The following is an 18,445-nucleotide window of genomic DNA, read 5'->3' on the forward strand; positions in this document are numbered from 1 at the left end:
CACACCAGAAGACACCCCTAAACGGGCACATCTTTTAGAGGGAGAACCTGGTCTCTTCCTACCCATCCTTTAGCTGTTGCGGGACAGGTCAGGAAGGCGAATGAGGCACGGCCAGGACGGCCCTCTCCCAATCACCCCCAGTCCTTCCACCTCGGGAAGTCTCCCCTGCCAGCCCCTCAGTTCCAGATCCCCCAGACGGAGGGATCCCAGGAAGAAAGCCCAAGGGGCTCCACGACCCAGTCTTAGCCCGCACTATACTGAGGACCTAGCCGTCCCTCCGCAGCAGCACCTCTGGCCCAGCCTGGGCTGGGGGGCTGGGGAGGCAGCACTTCGAAGGGGGAAATGCGTGGTGGACTCCCTTCCCCGTCCTCCCCTCCCCCTCTCCCTTCCAACTCCCAAATTGGGGGCCGGGCCAGGCAGCTCTGATTGGCTGGGGGGCGGGCGGCCGGCTCCCCCTCTCCCAGGGACCGAGTTCCTCCCCGCACTCCGTCAGGATGGTATAAAAAGGGCCCGGGCCAGTCGTCGGAGCAGACGGGAGTTTCTCCTCGGGGTCGGAGCAGGAGGCACGCGGAGTGTGAGGCCACGCATGAGCGGACGCTAACCCCCACCCCAGCCGCAAAGAGTCTACATGTCTAGGGTCTAGACATGTTCAGCTTTGTGGACCTCCGGCTCCTGCTCCTCTTAGCGGCCACCGCCCTCCTGACGCACGGCCAAGAGGAGGGCCAAGAAGAAGAAGACAGTAAGTCGCAAACTTTTGGGGAGTCCAAGGCTACTTGGTACCTCGCCCTGCGCTCTGTCCCGGGGGTCCGCGACTTAAACTAAGACTCGGGATGCTCCGGAGACTCAGGGACGGAAGGGAGATGGCGAGGGCTCTTCCTGGGCGCCCCGGGAGAGAAAGCAGTGTACCCTGGGTGGGGGGTGTAGAGGAACGCGCCCCCCCCCCCCGCCCCGCCGGTAGTGAGAGGGGAGAATGGAGCGCCGCCCGAGTTGGCACAGGAGGGAGTCCCGGGCTCGCTCTGTGGAGCACCACGGGGGAAATGGGGGTCTGCGCGCCGGGTGAGGGGAAAGTACGTCGGAGATGGGATGGGGGGCGCCGTGCTGGGAATTTGGAGCCCGAGATGTAAAAGGGATCAGGAAGGCTTGGGATGATTCATAAGGAAAGATTGTTTGCCCTCTCTGCAGGCTAGACAGTGTTCCTGGGGCTGCGGGGGTGCTGGGCTGAGGGGGGAGGGGGCGCGGAGAGTGGGCGGGTTGGAGGACGAGAAACTTTGGCGCGGAGTTGACAGGGCGGGGTCCTTGCGCCCTCTGCTGATCCGCACGGAGCCCCGCGCCTCCCGGTCCAGCGCTTCCCCGCGCAGGGGCTGCGTGGAGTGGACGGGCGCTATTGCCGGTTGTGGACCCCACCTCTAAACCTGGAAAATAAAACTGGGGACCCGGTAGCCTCAGTCTCTGAAAGAAGTGGCCGAGGCCGAGGAAATTGCTTAGTGTTGTCCGCCACCTAGTGGCTGTCTGGGTAGACGCTCGCGCGGTGGGCGTGGTTAGCTAACTTCGTTACTATTTGCGGACTTTTTGGTTCTTTGGCCAAGGAGTGACCCAGAGGTCCTGGCTAGGTTTAGGAAACGGGGGTTGTCCCGAGAGAGGGCTTTTGAGATGTCTGGGGGCTGGAGGGTGGGGTGTATCCTACTTTGGAGGTATAATTCAAGTCTCTGGGCGGGACCTCAGGCCAATAGGCCCCGCCCCATCCTCCTGGCACCGCCCACGCCATCCCACCTGCCCCGGGATGGGCGGGATGGGGGCTGGACCTCCCTTCTCTCCTCCTACCCGTCCCCGCCCCCGTCTCCACCCAAACCACTCCCCAGGAGCCTGCCCTCTGGTTGGGGCCCCTCTTGTTCTCCTCCCCAGTCCCCCAACTCCCCTCCCCCACCCAATGGCTTTTTATTTCACTTGGCTTCAGCGCCGATGGGCTGGGGTTGGAGTTGGAAGCAACTCCGGCCTAAAGCTTTGTTTAAATTCCTGAGAACTGGAAAGAGTTATAGCCGCCCTGGCCGGGCGCCTCGGCGCTGTCACCGGCCCTGATGAGGAGCAGATGAGCTTTTAAGGATTTGGGGAAAGGGTTGGGAGGCGGGGCGGTGGTGAAGGAGGCGGCGGGAAATGGAAAATCTAAATGTGTCTCTAAGACAAACGGGAAAGGAGGGTAGGGTTGGGGGTTCCTGGAGCCCCGAGGTCGGGGGGGGGGCTCGAGCGCCGCTGACAGCCCCTCCTTTCCCCTCTTGCCCCAGTCCCACCAGTCACCTGCGTACAGAACGGCCTCAGGTACTATGACCGAGATGTTTGGAAACCCGAGGCCTGCCGGATCTGTGTCTGCGACAACGGCAACGTGTTGTGCGATGACGTGATCTGCGACGAAACCAAGAACTGCCCCGGCGCTCATGTCCCCCCGGGCGAGTGCTGCCCCGTCTGCCCCGACGGCGAGGGTACGGCGAGGGGCCTGGGGCTGGGGGAGGGCGGGGCCGCCGGGAGCACCCGGTGCAACCCCGCCGCTCACCCGCGTGTCTTCTCCCCTAGCGTCACCTACCGGCCAAGAAACCACAGGAGTCGAGGTAATCCTCTGCCCTCGACTTTTGCCCCCCCCCCCCCCCCCCCCCCCCAGAGTCCTCAAGCGCCTCCCTTCTCTAACTCGACTTCTTTTGCTTCTTCTCCCCCTTACCCCTTAGGGACCCAAAGGAGACACTGGCCCCCGAGGCCCAAGGGTAAGCGTTGCGCTCTCTGCTGTCGGGGCTGGAGGTGGGCGTGGCTCCAGGCCTGCGCTCACCGCCGCCCGCCCTCTCCCGCTGCAGGGACCTGCCGGCCCCCCTGGCCGCGACGGCATCCCTGGACAGCCTGGACTTCCTGGACCCCCCGGCCCTCCCGGACCCCCCGGACCCCCTGGCCTCGGAGGAGTAAGTGAAGATTCAACACACTCCTGGCAGGCCGGCCCTGAGTGCTCCCCTCACCTCCTGTTCTTTGGTTTTTTGTGTGTTTTTTGGCAGATGGCATACTTTGTATTTTGAAATGGTTCCAAACTAACAGAAAAGCTTCAAGAATAGTGCCAAGAACTCTCACATACCCTTCGCAGTTTGTCACATTTGCTTTGTCAGTCTCTATGTATACATATAATCGTCATTATTTTTCTTTCTGAACCATTTGTTCCAGAGTCAGTTGTTGATGTTGTGTCCTTTTGCTCTAAACTACTTTAGTTTTGGTTGTCTTTCCCGAGAACAAGAACTTTCTCTTACGTGACCGTTGTAGAGTGATTACATTTCAGAACGTTAACACTGATACATAACTATGACCTGAATATACGGTCCCTATCCAAATTTCACCAATATCCCAATAATATCCTCTGTGGCATCTTTTTTCTGGATCCAGGATTATAAATTGCATTTAATTGTCATAGCTCTTCGGTTTCCTTTACTCTGGAACATGCCTCAGACTTCCTTTGCCTTTCATGACCCTGGAGTTTTTTGAAGAAGCCAGTTGCTTCAGAAAGGCCAATTATTTCAGTGGCCCTCAGCTCAGGTTGGCGGGATGTGTCCCCATAATTGGAGTTGGGCCGTGCCTTCTGGGCAGGAATATCTCACAAGTGATGTTGTTGACTTTCTTCATGCATCAAGCCAGGAGGCATATGTCAATATCCCATTGTCAGTGATGTTTTTGCCTCTCAACCCACTGATTTCTCATGCCCTCTCCTCTCTCTTGTTTCTTCTAGAACTTTGCTCCCCAAATGTCTTATGGCTACGATGAGAAGTCAGCTGGAGGAATCTCTGTGCCTGGCCCCATGGTGAGCCACTGGGGTACAGAGATGACAGAAGAGGAGCCCGTGGGAATCTAGACAGGATGGGCCAGTGGTGGTTTATGGGGGAATTTCAGAGGTGGTTTCAGAGGTGGTTTATGGTGGAAATTCAGAGAGGATGCCAGACGAGTGGGAACACTCCAACAGGAACCACTGGAAGACAGCAAGATCACATCCATGTTGCACCCTCCTACAGAGGTATCAACACGGCCGCTCTTTTTTTTCCCCCCTTCTGTAGGGTCCTTCTGGTCCTCGTGGTCTCCCTGGTCCCCCTGGCGCACCTGTAAGTATCCAGGATATCATTACATACCACCCTGGGCTTTGGTCTTTTGAAGGGAGGATGGGGATGAGGGCAGGTCAGGTGCTCTGAGAGATCTCTTGGTGAGATGGGGAAAGACTGACAGGGACCTGTCCTAACTGAATCCCTCTTTCCTTGTCCTCCAGGGTCCCCAAGGTTTCCAAGGCCCCCCTGGTGAGCCCGGCGAGCCTGGAGCTTCAGTAAGTGCCACCCCCCCACACACAAGTTGTACTCTATCCAAATACATACTCCCTCTACAAATATGTGGATTGTCCTATTGAAGGACTCCTCCACCCCTGCCATCTGAAGTCTTCCTTGACTCCTCCTTCCAATCCCAGCCTCCCCCTTCTTTTTTTCCCCTTATCCTGGTCATTCTAATCTCCTTCCTTCCTGCTTCCTCTAGGGTCCCATGGGTCCCCGTGGTCCCCCTGGTCCCCCTGGCAAGAACGGAGATGACGTAAGTAACCCAGGCAAGATGATCCCATCTAGCCCCCAATGCCTCCATGGGCTAGGTTCCTGTAATCTCCACTCCAGTGCCCCACCACCTTTGAAGGTGATACCCAGAGAAAGGAGGCCAAGTTCTCCCTGATGCATGCGACTGCCCTTGAACAATGATCTTCACCCTTTATGGGATGTTCCCCCTTTCCCCAGTGGAGGTGACTGACCCTCCCCTCACCCCAGCCACTTCAAAGCAATCCCCAACACTGTCCCTCGGGATGAATGACTTCCTTAGGCTTGACTGCCCTGGGCACCTCAGATTTGCTCTCCCTATACAGAAATAAACAGAAATTCCCTCGGAGGGACTCAAAATTCACCAAGCAAGGATTTCACTGTAGATTTACGCTGCGCTCTAAATCCAAAGACAAGATTCTGGGCTCCTAAACCTGACCTTCAGCAATGCCAAGAAAATTCAGACCTTCCACACGTTTCCAAGGCATGGGCATCATGGCCTTTTCTCTCCCTCTCAGGGTGAAGCTGGAAAGCCTGGTCGTCCTGGTGAGCGTGGGCCTCCTGGACCTCAGGTGAGCAGGAATGCCTGGCCGGCCCTGGACGTTGCCACAGGGGGGCTCCACTTGGGCACTGGGTCCACAGTGGCGTCTCCTAATGGCCCTGCCTTTCTCCTCCTTTTCTTTTCTCTCCAGGGCGCCCGGGGATTGCCTGGAACTGCTGGCCTTCCTGGAATGAAGGGACACAGAGTAAGTCCCCTTTGTAACACCCCACCATCCTACCCCTTCCCCCAAAGGATCCTCCTGCGGGTGTCGAGGTGGGGTGGCAGCTACAGAAGTCCCAAGGGATAGAGAGTAGACATCCAAAAGAACTTCCCTCCATTGGGAAGGAAATCTCCGTAGGATTGGGTGAGATCTTGGGCCAGTTGGGGTCTAGTCTAGTGCAGAGACAGGGGGGATGGCTGTGGTGACCCCCTGAGGCACCTTGCCAGGTCAACATGAGGGCCAAGGTGGTCCACCCCTTCCAACGGCACTCACCTTGGCCCTTCTTCCCTATCTTAGGGTTTCAGTGGTTTGGATGGTGCCAAGGGAGACGCTGGTCCTGCTGGTCCCAAGGTAAGAGGATGCCTGAGTATCTGGGGCCCCCACCACCCAGTCCCAACAGGAACAAATTCCTAACTTCATTCTCTGTTCTCTAGGGCGAGCCTGGTAGCCCTGGTGAAAATGGAGCTCCTGGCCAGATGGTGAGTGTGTCCAGTTCTAGAAGGAAGAGATGGAACAGGGTAGAGGGGCGAGATGGGATTTGGGGGGAAGAGTGTGTCTCTGATCTCACTCAGCTTTCCTGGCTTTTGTCGTCAGGGTCCCCGTGGTCTGCCTGGTGAGAGAGGACGCCCCGGAGCCCCTGGCCCTGCTGTAAGTCCTCTTGGCCCCTTGGGGGAATCCCGGGGCACTGGAAGGGGCTCCTGAGGGGTTGCGGGGACCCGCCAGCACTCGGTGCACATGACTGGGGCCACCCCTCTCTCTCCCGCAGGGTGCTCGTGGAAATGACGGTGCTACCGGTGCCGCCGGCCCCCCTGTGAGTACAGCCCCCGGGTCTCTGTGCCTGGGAGCCCCGAGGGCTCCTGGGGCTCCCACCGGGGGTGGGCCCCGTGGCCACGAATCCCAGGACCTCTTCTGCCGCCGGGTGTGACTCACAGTGGCCATTTTCCTTCTCACTAACAGCTCCATTTCATTCACAGGGTCCCACTGGCCCTGCTGGTCCTCCCGGCTTCCCTGGTGCTGTTGGTGCTAAGGTGAGATCCCTGCCCCAGCTCTGAGCCCAGCACCCACAGGCCAAGGGATGGGTGCCTCCCTGCTCTCCAAACCCGGAGAAGCCCATGCCATGCCCCAGCACCTTTGTCCTCAGGTCCTCTTCTGTGATCTTGGAGTCCTAATTCCTGCTCTGTCCCTGCCCTCCACCCTCACCTCCCGGCGTCCAAAGACGCACTTGGGCTCCTGACCTGTCCTTGTCTCCTACCCAGGGTGAAGCCGGTCCCCAAGGAGCCCGTGGCTCTGAAGGTCCCCAGGGTGTGCGTGGCGAGCCCGGCCCCCCCGGCCCTGCTGGTGCTGCTGGCCCTGCTGTAAGTGCTCCTCAGTGCCCCCGTGCCACCCCCCAATTCAGAGTCCTCTCCTGTCACTCATCCTCCTCTCTCCGGGCCACAGGGAAACCCCGGTGCTGACGGACAGCCTGGTGCCAAAGGTGCCAACGTGAGTATCCTGCAGCTTTCAGAGCCGCCCCCGGCGCCCCCCTCTCCCCTGCCCCACGCCCTCCGCTCCGGGGCTCAACCTGTTCTGCCTCCCACAGGGCGCTCCTGGGATTGCTGGCGCTCCTGGCTTCCCTGGTGCCCGAGGCCCCTCTGGACCCCAGGGCCCCAGCGGCCCTCCCGGTCCCAAGGGTAACAGTGTAAGTATCACTCTCTCACTTGTGCCCACCCGCGCGCCGGCTCCATCCGGCGTGGCCCCGCCTGAGAAGCGTGAGGATGTGAACCAGCCCCCCCCCCACCTCTCTGCTCACCTTTTTTTCCCTCCCGCAGGGCGAACCTGGTGCCCCCGGCAACAAAGGAGACACTGGCGCCAAGGGAGAGCCCGTAAGTCCCCCCGCCCGCCCCCCACAGCTCAGCCCATCTGCCCCCGGGGAACCCCGGGAGGACGGGAGGGGGCCCCCGGTCAGCCCCTCACTGCGGGCCCTCTTCTCGTCTCTGCCCCTCTCCAGGGCCCCACTGGTATCCAAGGCCCCCCTGGCCCCGCTGGGGAAGAAGGAAAGCGAGGAGCCCGAGGCGAACCCGGCCCCACTGGCCTGCCCGGACCCCCTGGCGAGCGCGTAAGTGTCCCCTTCTTCGCCCCCAAGGCCAGCCCGGTGCCCCCCCGTGTCGGAGCTCACTGGCCTCTTCTCCTCCTGCAGGGTGGACCCGGTAGCCGTGGCTTCCCTGGCGCAGATGGTGTGGCTGGTCCCAAGGTAACTTCTCTTCATGGCTGGGGTGCTGGCCCTGCTCCGTGGACATCACCTGCCCCTCCCCATGTAGTCACCGCCACCCCACCCCCGCCCCCGCTCCCATCAGTGCTCCGTGCCGTGGCCGCGCACTCTCTCTTCACACTCGGCTTCGCCTTGACCTTCCCCCTGCCACCGTCTGAGCCACCTGACCCTGCCCCACTGGAGGAATAAGAGGCCGGCCCGTGGTAAAAAAGAAGCCCAGACTCAAGCCCCTAATTGTCCCTGTGACTCCCCCCGACCAGGGTCCCGCTGGTGAACGTGGTTCTCCTGGCCCTGCTGGCCCCAAAGGTTCTCCTGGTGAAGCTGGTCGCCCCGGTGAAGCTGGTCTGCCTGGTGCCAAGGTGAACCCCCCGCCCCTCTGCCCCGCTTGCCCCGAGACCCTTGCCCTGTGTGGGGGCTGGAATGAGGCACCCGGAGCGGGACCGCGCATCTGCCCTCTGAAGGGCCCTCTCGCCTCTTCTGTCACCCTCACTCACATGTCTCTGTCCCCTCTCCACTAGGGTCTGACTGGAAGCCCCGGCAGCCCCGGTCCGGATGGCAAAACTGGTCCCCCTGTAAGTACCGCTCCCCCGGGGCCCCTCCCCTGCTCCCGACCGCCCACCTTCTGTCCTCGCCTCCCATCTGTGCCTTCCGTCCGTAGGGTCCCGCTGGTCAAGATGGTCGCCCCGGACCCCCAGGCCCCCCTGGTGCCCGTGGTCAGGCTGGTGTGATGGGATTCCCTGGGCCTAAAGGTGCTGCTGTGAGTATTCCTCAAGGGACGTCGCAGAGCCAGGGACAGGCACTCCCGGGAGATGAAAGGCCTGGGCACCAGTCCCAGCTTTGCCGCTGGCTTGCTGTGTGGCCTCAGGCCGCTCACTGCCCCTCTCTGGGCTTCAGTCTCCTTATCCATAAAAATGAGAGACTGATCCTGGCTCCACTACCATTGCTCTATCCTTGGAAACAAGCATTGTTGGAGCCCCCCCCCCGCGCCCCCCCACGGGGTAGAATGGGCCTTTTATAAGATAGGCACCCCCAAATCTTGGTGGGTTCTTTGAAAAATAGGTCCCAGAGGAGGTGAAAGCCCTTTGCAAGCAGGTCACCGTAGGCATATGGTGGCGAGAAGGAAAGGGGGGGCAGGGGGACAGCAGCCTGAAGGGGCATGTGGTCTCAGGGGGAAGAGGCCTCAGGGAGACACCAAGGGACCAGCAGAAAAAGCCAGCAAAGCATTTCCCCAGGCCCAGAACTAGGCGAGAAGAAAACCCCTAAAAGAACCACTCAGGGTAAACAGGAAGGACCCAGGGGACCCGTGTTCCCACTTAAGCCCCCTTAACTCCCTGACTGTCTTTGCCTGTAGGGAGAGCCTGGCAAAGCAGGAGAACGAGGTGTCCCTGGGCCCCCTGGCGCTGTTGTAAGTATCGCCCTATGGTCCCCTGTCCCCTTCCTGCCCCTGCTCGTGACACGTCCCCTCCCCTGCAGGAGGGGCGCAGAAGGCCACAGCCATCACCAGGGCATCAGAGGCCCCCCAGCGGGGTCTGCCCTGTCCCCCCACCCCCTCCCCGGCACCCCACCTGCCCTGCTCCCTCTGTCGGCTGCCCTCCTCACCTCCCTGATCCTTTGCTCTCTCCCCACAGGGTCCTGCTGGAAAAGATGGAGAAGCTGGAGCTCAGGGACCCCCCGGCCCTGCCGTAAGTGTCCCTAAGAGACAGCCTGGGGAGGCCGCACTGTGGAGATACCCCCCCCCACCCCTTTTCTCCTGTGTCTTCTGGTGACCGCAGCGTTCTCTCTGTGACAGGGCCCCGCTGGTGAGAGAGGCGAACAGGGCCCTGCTGGCTCTCCCGGATTCCAGGTGAGGCCTCAAGGCTGGCCGGGGGGGTTAAGGTATGGGCTCCCCTTTGTCCTTTTTCAGATTCTAATCCCACCCCCTCCCCTCCCCCATTTCCCACCTCCAGGGTCTTCCTGGCCCCGCGGGTCCTCCCGGTGAAGCAGGCAAACCTGGCGAACAGGTAAGAGGCAGCAGGTGGGGAATGCAGGGCATTTCCAGGGAGAGGTCAGTCCTCCCGGCTGATCAGATAACCCTCGGCTAGGATCAAGGTTAGACCCCCTCCCCAGAGGACTTCCTTCATGAAGGGAGCCACACAGAGGGAAGCTGGGCGCTGCACAGCAGCATGATATGATCTAGAAGTTTCCGCATGGCAGCCAGTCTGGATGACTTTTTTTTAGAGCTGCAGGGATACCTCTGACTCTCCCTCAGCCCAGAGTGTGAAGAGAGGGCCGTCTTTGACACATCCCCGGGAGAAGTAGAGAAGTAGCATCCCAATTCAGGTCCTGAGAAGGGGTTGGTCTCTAATGACAGACCCCAAGGGCCAGCCCCCAGGAGGAGAACAGGAATGCTTTCTAGTGGGGAGGGCAGGGGGGGGGTGTTGCTCACTGTCTGTCCCTCCCTCCCCCTCAGGGTGTTCCTGGAGATCTTGGTGCCCCCGGCCCCTCTGGAGCCAGAGTAAGTAGCACTGTTCCCGCCAAGATGCCCTACGCCTGGCCCTGTCTCTCGAGCAGCCATCACGTGCCCTGTCCTTCTTTTCCAGGGCGAGAGAGGTTTCCCTGGTGAACGCGGTGTGCAAGGTCCCCCCGGTCCAGCCGGTCCACGGGGAGCCAATGGTGCCCCTGGCAATGATGGTGCTAAGGTGAGGCCAGCACGGGGACCGGGTCTAGGCCCTCTCGAGGCAGGGGCGCCTGGCCATGGCCAAAGCCACCTAGATGTGGGGGAGGGCTGGGAGGGGGACAAAACTGGGTGGGGTCCCCCAGCAGCCTGAAGTTCCAGGCTGGGAGCCTTTCCTCTTCTTAGCCAGCTCATCTTTATCCTCGCAAGCAAGCCTGGGAGATCTCACGAGGGCGCTCGGGGCTGTGACCCACTCCTGGGACCCCAAAGCTCATGGCCGTCCTCTCGGTTGTCACCTAGGGTGATGCTGGTGCCCCCGGAGCCCCCGGTAGCCAGGGCGCTCCTGGCCTTCAGGGAATGCCTGGTGAACGAGGTGCAGCTGGCCTTCCTGGCCCTAAGGGTGACAGAGTAAGTCCCACAGTCCCACACCTCCTCCCCTGATCCATGTAGGGTTCCCATCTCTGTCTCCCTCTACTTTGGATGCTTCAGCCTCCCTCTTTACCCTCCCTGGGGTCTTTCCCTCTTCTCCTTAATCCTCCCTTCTTCCCTTCTGGCCTCTTCACTGATAAATCCTCCACCAGCCTATGCAGGCTCTTCCCTCCCCCTGAATTACCATGGTAACGGGAAGCAGGGTGGCCTCCTGGATGGGGGAATCCCTCATTCATCCCTCCACACAAGGCATGGGCCTCTTAACCTTGGTTCCACCAGGCTCCCCTGAAAGATCTCGAGTCCTGAGCACAGGTCGGGGCAGGGCAGAGCTGGGGAGGAGTGGAAGCTGGTAGCAGGATGCTATGGGTCACCTCCCTGCCCCCGCCGGAAGTCTCAGGCCTTCCCTGTGTCTTTAGGGCGATGCCGGTCCCAAAGGTGCTGATGGTTCTCCTGGCAAAGATGGCGTCCGTGGCCTGACTGGCCCCATTGGTCCTCCTGGCCCCGCTGGTGCCCCCGGTGACAAGGTGAGGTGGCCCCACCATCTTCCCTAACACACAGCTTCTCCGGCAAACCGGGGCGTGATTCCGGCCTGGGGGAGGGAGGTCCTGCCATTCTGAGCTGGTGACCTGAAGGTGGGAGGTTCCAGAAAGGAGGGGAGACCCTCCCGGGGTCATCTGCTGGGGGCGCTTAGAGCGCGCAGCTGACCTGCGCCTCTTGTCCCTCCCTCTCAGGGTGAAGCTGGTCCCAGCGGCCCCGCTGGTCCCACTGGAGCTCGTGGCGCCCCTGTAAGTACCAAAGACCCACACGCTGCCCGCCCGTCTGCTTCACCCCTTCCCGGCCCTCTTTCTGTGCCTCGTCCGCCTTCACTCTCACCTGCTCTGGGCCCTGGGGCATGCTCCTCAGGGCCCCGCTTCCCCTCCTGCCTGCGCGTCCACCTCTCCTCCCCCAGGTCAGAGCCCCTCTCAGTCCGCCTCCTTTTCTTCTAGGGAGACCGTGGTGAGCCTGGTCCCCCCGGCCCTGCTGGCTTCGCTGGCCCCCCTGTGAGTACCAAGACCCCCATCGTTTTCTATCACCGCCTGGGACCCGGGACCTCAGGCGACCGCATAAGGACAGAGGCGTGGAGAGGGGATGGTGTCCCGTTCAAGCATCTTTGTGCCTGGACTTACCACCCTTCCCCAGCCCCGCGGAACCGCCCAGTTCCCCACGCTGCCCCATCCCCCTCCACCGCTCACCACACCCCTTCCTCCCCCAGGGTGCTGATGGCCAACCTGGTGCTAAAGGCGAGCCCGGAGATGCTGGTGCTAAAGGCGATGCTGGTCCCCCTGGTCCCGCTGGCCCCACTGGACCCCCCGGCCCCATCGTGAGTGTCCCACCCTCTGAGCCCCGAGCCGCAGGCGGGCCTGGGCCTGGGTCTGGGCCTGGCCCAGTCTTCATGGCTCTGTGCTCTCCTACAGGGCAACGTTGGTGCTCCTGGACCCAAAGGTGCTCGAGGCAGTGCCGGTCCCCCTGTGAGTATCACCCTCGGTGCCTCTGCTGGGGCTGTCACTCCAACCTGGGTTCAGAGATGGGGGCGCTGCGCCAGGTGAGGGGGCTGCTGTCCTCCTGACTCCTTTGTCCTCTCCTGCCAGGGTGCTACTGGTTTCCCTGGTGCTGCTGGCCGAGTCGGTCCTCCCGGCCCCTCTGTAAGTATCTGTGGAGGTGACTCCATTGCTCGGGGAGCGGGGGACAGGCTGTTGGGAGGGTGGCGGGCCCATCTGAGGCCTCAGCGGCGCTCCGGAATCCACCGGAACCTGACGGCCCCTCTTCTCCCCGTCCAGGGAAACGCTGGACCCCCTGGCCCTCCCGGCCCTGTCGGCAAAGAAGGCGGCAAAGGCCCCCGCGGTGAGACTGGCCCCGCTGGGCGTCCCGGGGAAGTCGGTCCCCCTGGTCCCCCCGGCCCTGCCGGTGAGAAAGGATCTCCTGGTGCTGACGGACCTGCTGTAAGTGCTCCGGAGGGGCCCCGGGGCGGGGGCCGTGCTCCCGGGGCCCTGCAAGGCGCCTCACCTTCATCGCCCTCCCGCAGGGTGCTCCCGGCACTCCCGGACCTCAAGGCATTGCTGGACAGCGTGGCGTGGTTGGCCTGCCCGGTCAGCGAGGAGAAAGAGGCTTCCCTGGTCTTCCCGGCCCCTCTGTGAGTGCCCCCCTCGCCTTGGGGGACCCCGAGAAGAACCATCACGGGGCTTGGAGGCTGCAGGGGGCGGGGGGGGGGTGCTGGGGCCAGACAGGACAGGTGTGGTAGACGAGCTTGGGGGCCCTCGGGCCCTCCCCCCAGCCCATCTCTGGCCTGACTCCTTCTTCTCCTTCAGGGTGAACCTGGAAAACAAGGTCCTTCTGGATCAAGTGGTGAACGTGGCCCCCCTGGTCCCATGGGCCCCCCTGGATTGGCTGGACCCCCTGGCGAGTCTGGACGTGAGGTGAGCGGTCGCCAGCCCCACACCCGCGCCCTCAGCATGGCCATTTTGGCCTCTGCCTGAGCCTGACTTCCTCTGGCTGACACTCACCTGGCGCTCTCTCTCCACAGGGATCTCCTGGTGCTGAAGGCTCCCCTGGACGAGATGGTTCTCCCGGCCCCAAGGTAAGGTGGCTGCATCCCAGGGCCCCAGCCCCACCTGCCACTCCCCTGCCCCAGCCTAGCCCCTTGAGCTGGGACTGATTCATAGCCCCCTCCCCTCCCCTTCCCAGGGTGACCGTGGTGAGACTGGCCCTGCTGGCCCCCCTGGTGCTCCTGGCGCTCCTGGTGCCCCTGGTCCCGTCGGCCCCGCTGGCAAGAATGGCGACCGTGGTGAGACTGTAAGTAGCCAGGCCCCGGGGACTCTCCGGGCCTGCCTACGGGCCCGCAGATGGACATCTGGCTTCACCTAGGCTGGGGGAGGAGAGGAGGTCTTACACGACATCGGGGCCTCTGGGCCTTCCTGAGAAAACTGAGCCACAGCTCAGTCCCGAGGCCCCTCCCCCAGGCAGTACTACCCTTATTCCCCTGGGGAATGGGGTTCGTCCCCAGGTGCCTGCTCCAGCTCACGTGAAGCCTGAATTCACATGAAGGTTCACGTGGGGCTCAGGAGGGATGGGCACGGCGGGGAAGGGTGTGAGGAAGGGTGGATGTGGCCGCGGGGTGGTTTCGTCCCGCATCTCAGGCTGTAGCAGGATCTAACACACTCTTCACTCTCCCCAGGGTCCCGCTGGTCCCGCCGGTCCCATCGGCCCCGTCGGTGCTCGTGGTCCCGCTGTAAGTGCCCTGCTCTGGCCCTCGTGTCCTCAGAACCCGGCCCAGAGGTGGGCTATGCCCGACTCGGTGCTGACGGATCTTCCGCCTGACAGCCTGTCCTCTCCTCTCTCCTAGGGACCCCAAGGCCCCCGTGGTGACAAGGGTGAGACAGGCGAACAGGGTGACAGAGGAATAAAGGGTCACCGTGGCTTCTCCGGTCTCCAGGGTCCCCCTGGCCCTCCCGTGAGTATGCTCGGCACCCCTCCAGCCCCCAGCTGCCATTGAGCCCTGCCACACAATGAGGGGCGATTTTGCCTCAGTTTCCCCTCTTGATAGTCATTTTCACTCCTCCCTAGCGGGGACCGGGGTCTGAAGAGTTATGGGCATTTCCAAGGGGCTTCTGAGACGGCGAGGCTCACAAAGAGGGGTTGTGGGAGGCGTCTTACCCTGTGGACACCTTGGGACTAGACGTCCGGAATAACGAGGTGGGGGACAGGTTGCTGGCCGCGTGTGACCCCCACTGAGCCTGCGTCGCCTTTGCATCTGTCCTTCAGGGCTCTCCTGGTGAACAAGGTCCTTCCGGAGCTTCTGGTCCTGCTGGTCCCCGAGTAAGTCACGCCTCTGTCTATCTTCTCCTGCTGGGACCCAAGCCCAGGCTCCCTTCAGGGCCCTCTGCCTGGTATACAGGTGTCTCCGCCTCTCTGCAGAAGGGTCTGGGGGCAGGGGTCGGGAGAAGAAGGGTCCTGGACAGTCTTGCCCGACTGTGGGAATGGCCGATGATGAGGTCGTGGAACCAGAGGCAGGCAGGGAGGGTGGTGGGTTTCTCTGAAGAGTTGGGCTGGTGGTCCTGTGCTTTCTGGCAGGCTTTCTCCAACCACCTTCCCCTTTGCAGGGTCCCCCCGGCGCTGCTGGCTCTCCTGGCAAAGACGGACTCAACGGTCTCCCAGGCCCCATTGGCCCCCCTGGTCCTCGTGGTCGCACTGGTGATGCTGGCCCTGTTGTACGTAGCCCCTCAGCCCGTCTGCCCGTGGCCCTCCAGCCCCATGGGCGCTTGGACCCTGGTAATCCCGACTCCTCTCCCTTTCTGTGCAGGGTCCCCCCGGCCCTCCTGGACCCCCCGGTCCTCCCGGTCCTCCCAGCGGTGGTTTCGACTTCAGCTTCCTGCCCCAGCCACCTCAAGAGAAGGCTCACGATGGCGGCCGCTACTACCGGGCCGATGATGCCAACGTGGTCCGTGACCGTGACCTCGAGGTGGACACCACCCTCAAGAGCCTGAGCCAGCAGATCGAGAACATCCGGAGCCCCGAAGGCAGCCGCAAGAACCCTGCCCGCACCTGCCGTGACCTCAAGATGTGCCACTCCGACTGGAAGAGCGGTGAGGGCTTGCCCCAGCTGTGCCCTTCCTCCTCCTCCTCCTTCCCCCGTCCTCCTCCTCCTGCCAGCACGGGCCTGAGCCCTGAGGGGCCCAGGGGCCCATGTGTGTCCCCGCTGCCATACCTCCCCTGACTCCATCCTGCTCGGTTCCACTGCAGGAGAATACTGGATCGATCCCAACCAAGGTTGCAACCTGGATGCCATCAAGGTCTTCTGCAACATGGAGACAGGTGAGACCTGCGTGTACCCCACTCAGCCCCACGTGGCCCAGAAGAACTGGTACATCAGCAAGAACCCCAAGGACAAGAGGCACGTCTGGTATGGCGAGAGCATGACCGACGGATTCCAGGTGCGGAAGTTGGCCCTGGAGCCACTCTCACAAGATGGGGCGGGAGGCGAGGTCCGCGCCGGGCTAGGGGCAGACGGAGCTGGGGGGCGGAGGCTGGAGTCCTGGGTCCCCGATGCTGGCTCAGACATCCGATGCCCATGCATGATGCCACTTCTGGATGGGGGAGGGGTCCGCTGGGATGCCGTCGGAGGACTCCAGGGAGGGAGGCCAGGACTAGAGGCTCCATCGTGGTCACTCACCGGCTTCTCCTCCTCCCCCCGCAGTTCGAGTATGGTGGCCAGGGCTCCGATCCTGCCGATGTGGCCATCCAGCTGACTTTCCTGCGCCTGATGTCCACCGAGGCGTCCCAGAACATCACCTACCACTGCAAGAACAGCGTGGCCTACATGGACCAGCAGACTGGCAACCTCAAGAAGGCCCTGCTCCTCCAGGGCTCCAACGAGATCGAGATCCGGGCCGAGGGCAACAGCCGCTTCACCTACAGCGTCACCTACGACGGCTGCACGGTAAGTCCCTGGCCAGGCCCCTCTCCGGGCTCTGGCTTTCCTGGCAGGCCACACTTCCGTCACCCCCTCACTCCCACCTGGTGACACCCCTCTCCCGTTGTCTCGCCTTCACCCCAGAGTCACACCGGAAACTGGGGCAAGACAGTGATCGAATACAAAACCACCAAGACCTCCCGCTTGCCCATCATCGATGTGGCCCCATTGGACGTTGGCGCCCCAGACCAGGAATTCGGCATCGACATTGGCCCTGCCTGCTTCCTGTAAACTCCCTCCCACCCAACCTGGCTCCCTCCCACCCAACCCACTCGCCCCTGACCCTGGAAACAGACAAACAACCCAAACTGAACCCCCCAAAAAGCCAAAAAATGGGAGACAATTTCACATGGACTTTGGAAAATATTTTTTTCCTTTGCATTCATCTCTCCAACTTAGTTTTTATCTTTGACCAACCGAACATGACCAAAAACCAAAAAGCACATTCAACCTTACCAAAAAAAAAAAAAAAAAAGAATAAATAAATAACTTTTTAAAAAAGGAAGCTTGGTCCACTTGCTTGAAGACCCATATGGGGGTAAGTCCTTTTCTGCCCGTTGGGCTTATGATACCCCAACACTGCCCTTTCTGCTCCTTTCTCCATCCCTCCTTGGGGCCTCCCCTCCACCGCTCCCCAAATCTAAGTCTCCCCCAAAAAGACACAGGAAACAATGCATTGTCTGCCCAGCAACCAAAGGCAATGCTAAAACACCCAAGTGACCCCCGCCCCACACTCCCAGCCCACTCCCCTCACCCAGCAACCCCCAAACCCTGGGGGGACCTGAGGTTCGCAGACTACCAAAGAAGCCTCACCATCTGGTGTCCCCGTGGCTCCAGCAACATACCCCCTTCGTTTTTGAGGGGGCATGCGGGGGGACCACTGGCCCCTCGCTGCCTGCCTGCCGGGTCTGGAAGAAAGTCAGGAGGGGCCACGACAGAGCGGAAGGAAACATCGGATTCATTCGGGGACACGTGTCAATCCCCCGTGCGACAGGGCTGGGCGGGAGAGACTGCTCTGTTCCGTGTGTAATTGTGTTGCTGAAGGACTACCTCTTCTTGCCTTTCTGTGTCACCGGGGCAACCGCGTGGGGGCGGGGATGGGGGCAGGGTGGGAGGGGGCTCCCCATTTTATATCAAAGGTGCTACATCTCTGTGATGGGGTGGGGTGGAGAAGGAATCACTGGTGCTAAAGAAGTCGAGACGCCCCACCCCCCAGGCCAGCAAATGTTCCTTTTTGTTCAAAGTCTTTTTTTATTCTTTGGGTTTTTTTTTTTTTTTTTTTTCCTTGCGGATGGGGACTCGTGAATTTTCTAAAGGTGCTATTTAACTTGGGGGGGGAGAGAGCGTCGCAGCTCTGCGCGCTCCTTTCCACCCCCTCTCCACCCCGCTGGCCGCCTCTCTCTCTCCACCTCTCTCTCTCTCTCTCTCTCTCTCTCTCTGGAAGCCCTCCTCCTCAGCTGCACCCCATCCTCACAGCCTCTCTGTCCTGTGTCCTCTCTCTGGGTTCCAGAGCACAACTTCCCAAAGCACAAAGCAGTTTTTTTCCCCCTAGGGGTGGGAGGAAGCAAGATTCTGTACCTATTTTGTATGTGTATAATAATTTGAGATGTTTTTAATTATTTTGATTGCTGGAATAAAGCATGTGGAAATGACCCAAACATATCGGTAGTGGCCTCCTAATTTCCTGCCTTGGAGTCTGGGGAGGGGAGACCTGGGGAAGGGGCTTTGGCGGGGGTGGGGGAGGTTGGGGGATGGGCTCTCCTGTTTCTTGCCCCTTCCCTCCTCCTCCTCATCTAACACCCTCCACAGGGGGCTCCCCCTGCCTCTTGCCTTTCTTATGCCTTAACCCTTCCCCCCCCCCCCCCCACCTCCACTCATGCAGGCTTCCTGCTATACAGGCAACCCTCCCCAACAGGCGCCTCCCTTCAGATCCCCCGCCACCCAAACCTCAGGCCCACCCTCCACCAACACCATCAACTCCGCCGGGCACCCTGCAGGCTTGGGGGGCTGCGGAAGGCACGGCCCACAGGGCACTAGGAGGCCCACATGTGGCTGAGGGAGGTGGGACCGGTGGGGAGTAACCGGGAGCCCCTCATCTGGCCTCCCCTTCCTCCTGCTCACTCTGAGTCCCCCCCCCCCCATAGGAGCAACAAGCAGGCCAGCTGAGGAGAGTCCCTGAGCCTGTCCTGAGGGCCTGTGAGGAGAGAGAGGAAGGGCTCCCGTTCCAGGGTTCCCGGGGAAGGAGGCAGGGAGCCTCCCCAGGGCCTT

At 61.5% G+C, this 18,445-nt stretch overlaps 1 protein-coding gene across 3 annotated transcripts; it reads left to right on the plus strand.

Annotated features, from left to right (window-relative positions):
• Positions 1-507: 507 nt before the first annotated feature.
• COL1A1 (collagen type I alpha 1 chain) lies at positions 508-17,837 on the plus strand. 3 transcript variants are annotated; one of them, XM_049635853.1, is made up of 51 exons: positions 508-739; positions 2,280-2,474; positions 2,566-2,600; positions 2,715-2,750; positions 2,838-2,939; positions 3,749-3,820; positions 4,071-4,115; positions 4,277-4,330; positions 4,534-4,587; positions 5,099-5,152; positions 5,273-5,326; positions 5,639-5,692; positions 5,776-5,820; positions 5,936-5,989; positions 6,108-6,152; positions 6,316-6,369; positions 6,598-6,696; positions 6,779-6,823; positions 6,921-7,019; positions 7,150-7,203; positions 7,329-7,436; positions 7,518-7,571; positions 7,850-7,948; positions 8,108-8,161; positions 8,248-8,346; positions 8,941-8,994; positions 9,218-9,271; positions 9,379-9,432; positions 9,536-9,589; positions 10,039-10,083; positions 10,169-10,267; positions 10,543-10,650; positions 11,088-11,195; positions 11,403-11,456; positions 11,658-11,711; positions 11,924-12,031; positions 12,126-12,179; positions 12,300-12,353; positions 12,489-12,650; positions 12,734-12,841; positions 13,017-13,124; positions 13,232-13,285; positions 13,393-13,500; positions 13,883-13,936; positions 14,051-14,158; positions 14,470-14,523; positions 14,808-14,915; positions 15,008-15,290; positions 15,448-15,638; positions 15,902-16,144; positions 16,262-17,837. In XM_049635853.1, the coding sequence occupies exons 1-51, from the start codon at positions 646-648 to the stop codon at positions 16,406-16,408; spliced, it is 4,386 nt and encodes a 1,461-aa protein (XP_049491810.1). In that variant the 5' UTR covers positions 508-645; the 3' UTR covers positions 16,409-17,837. The 3 variants fall into 3 exon arrangements, with proteins under 3 accessions (XP_049491810.1, XP_049491811.1, XP_049491812.1); XM_049635854.1 differs by lacking the exons at positions 12,489-12,650; positions 12,734-12,841; XM_049635855.1 differs by lacking the exons at positions 5,776-5,820; positions 5,936-5,989; positions 6,108-6,152; ... (5 more) ...; positions 7,329-7,436; positions 7,518-7,571 and having other exon boundaries at positions 509-739.
• Positions 17,838-18,445: the final 608 nt, after the last annotated feature.

This window comes from Panthera uncia, chromosome E1, assembly GCF_023721935.1.
Source record: "Panthera uncia isolate 11264 chromosome E1, Puncia_PCG_1.0, whole genome shotgun sequence".
Lineage (NCBI taxonomy): Eukaryota > Metazoa > Chordata > Mammalia > Carnivora > Felidae > Panthera > Panthera uncia.

What these genes read in the sequence shown, in the direction of transcription:
- COL1A1 (XM_049635853.1), top strand. Translation starts at nt 646, where the DNA reads ATGTTCAGCTTTGTGGACCTCCGGCTCCTGCTCCTCTTAGCGGCCACC. An exon ending in AGGGACCCCCCGGCCCTGCC is followed by an intron (nt 9,272 to 9,378) that starts GTAAGTGTCCCT and finishes TCTCTGTGACAG; the next exon opens with GGCCCCGCTGGTGAGAGAGG. An exon ending in TCGGTCCTCCCGGCCCCTCT is followed by an intron (nt 12,354 to 12,488) that starts GTAAGTATCTGT and finishes CTCCCCGTCCAG; the next exon opens with GGAAACGCTGGACCCCCTGG.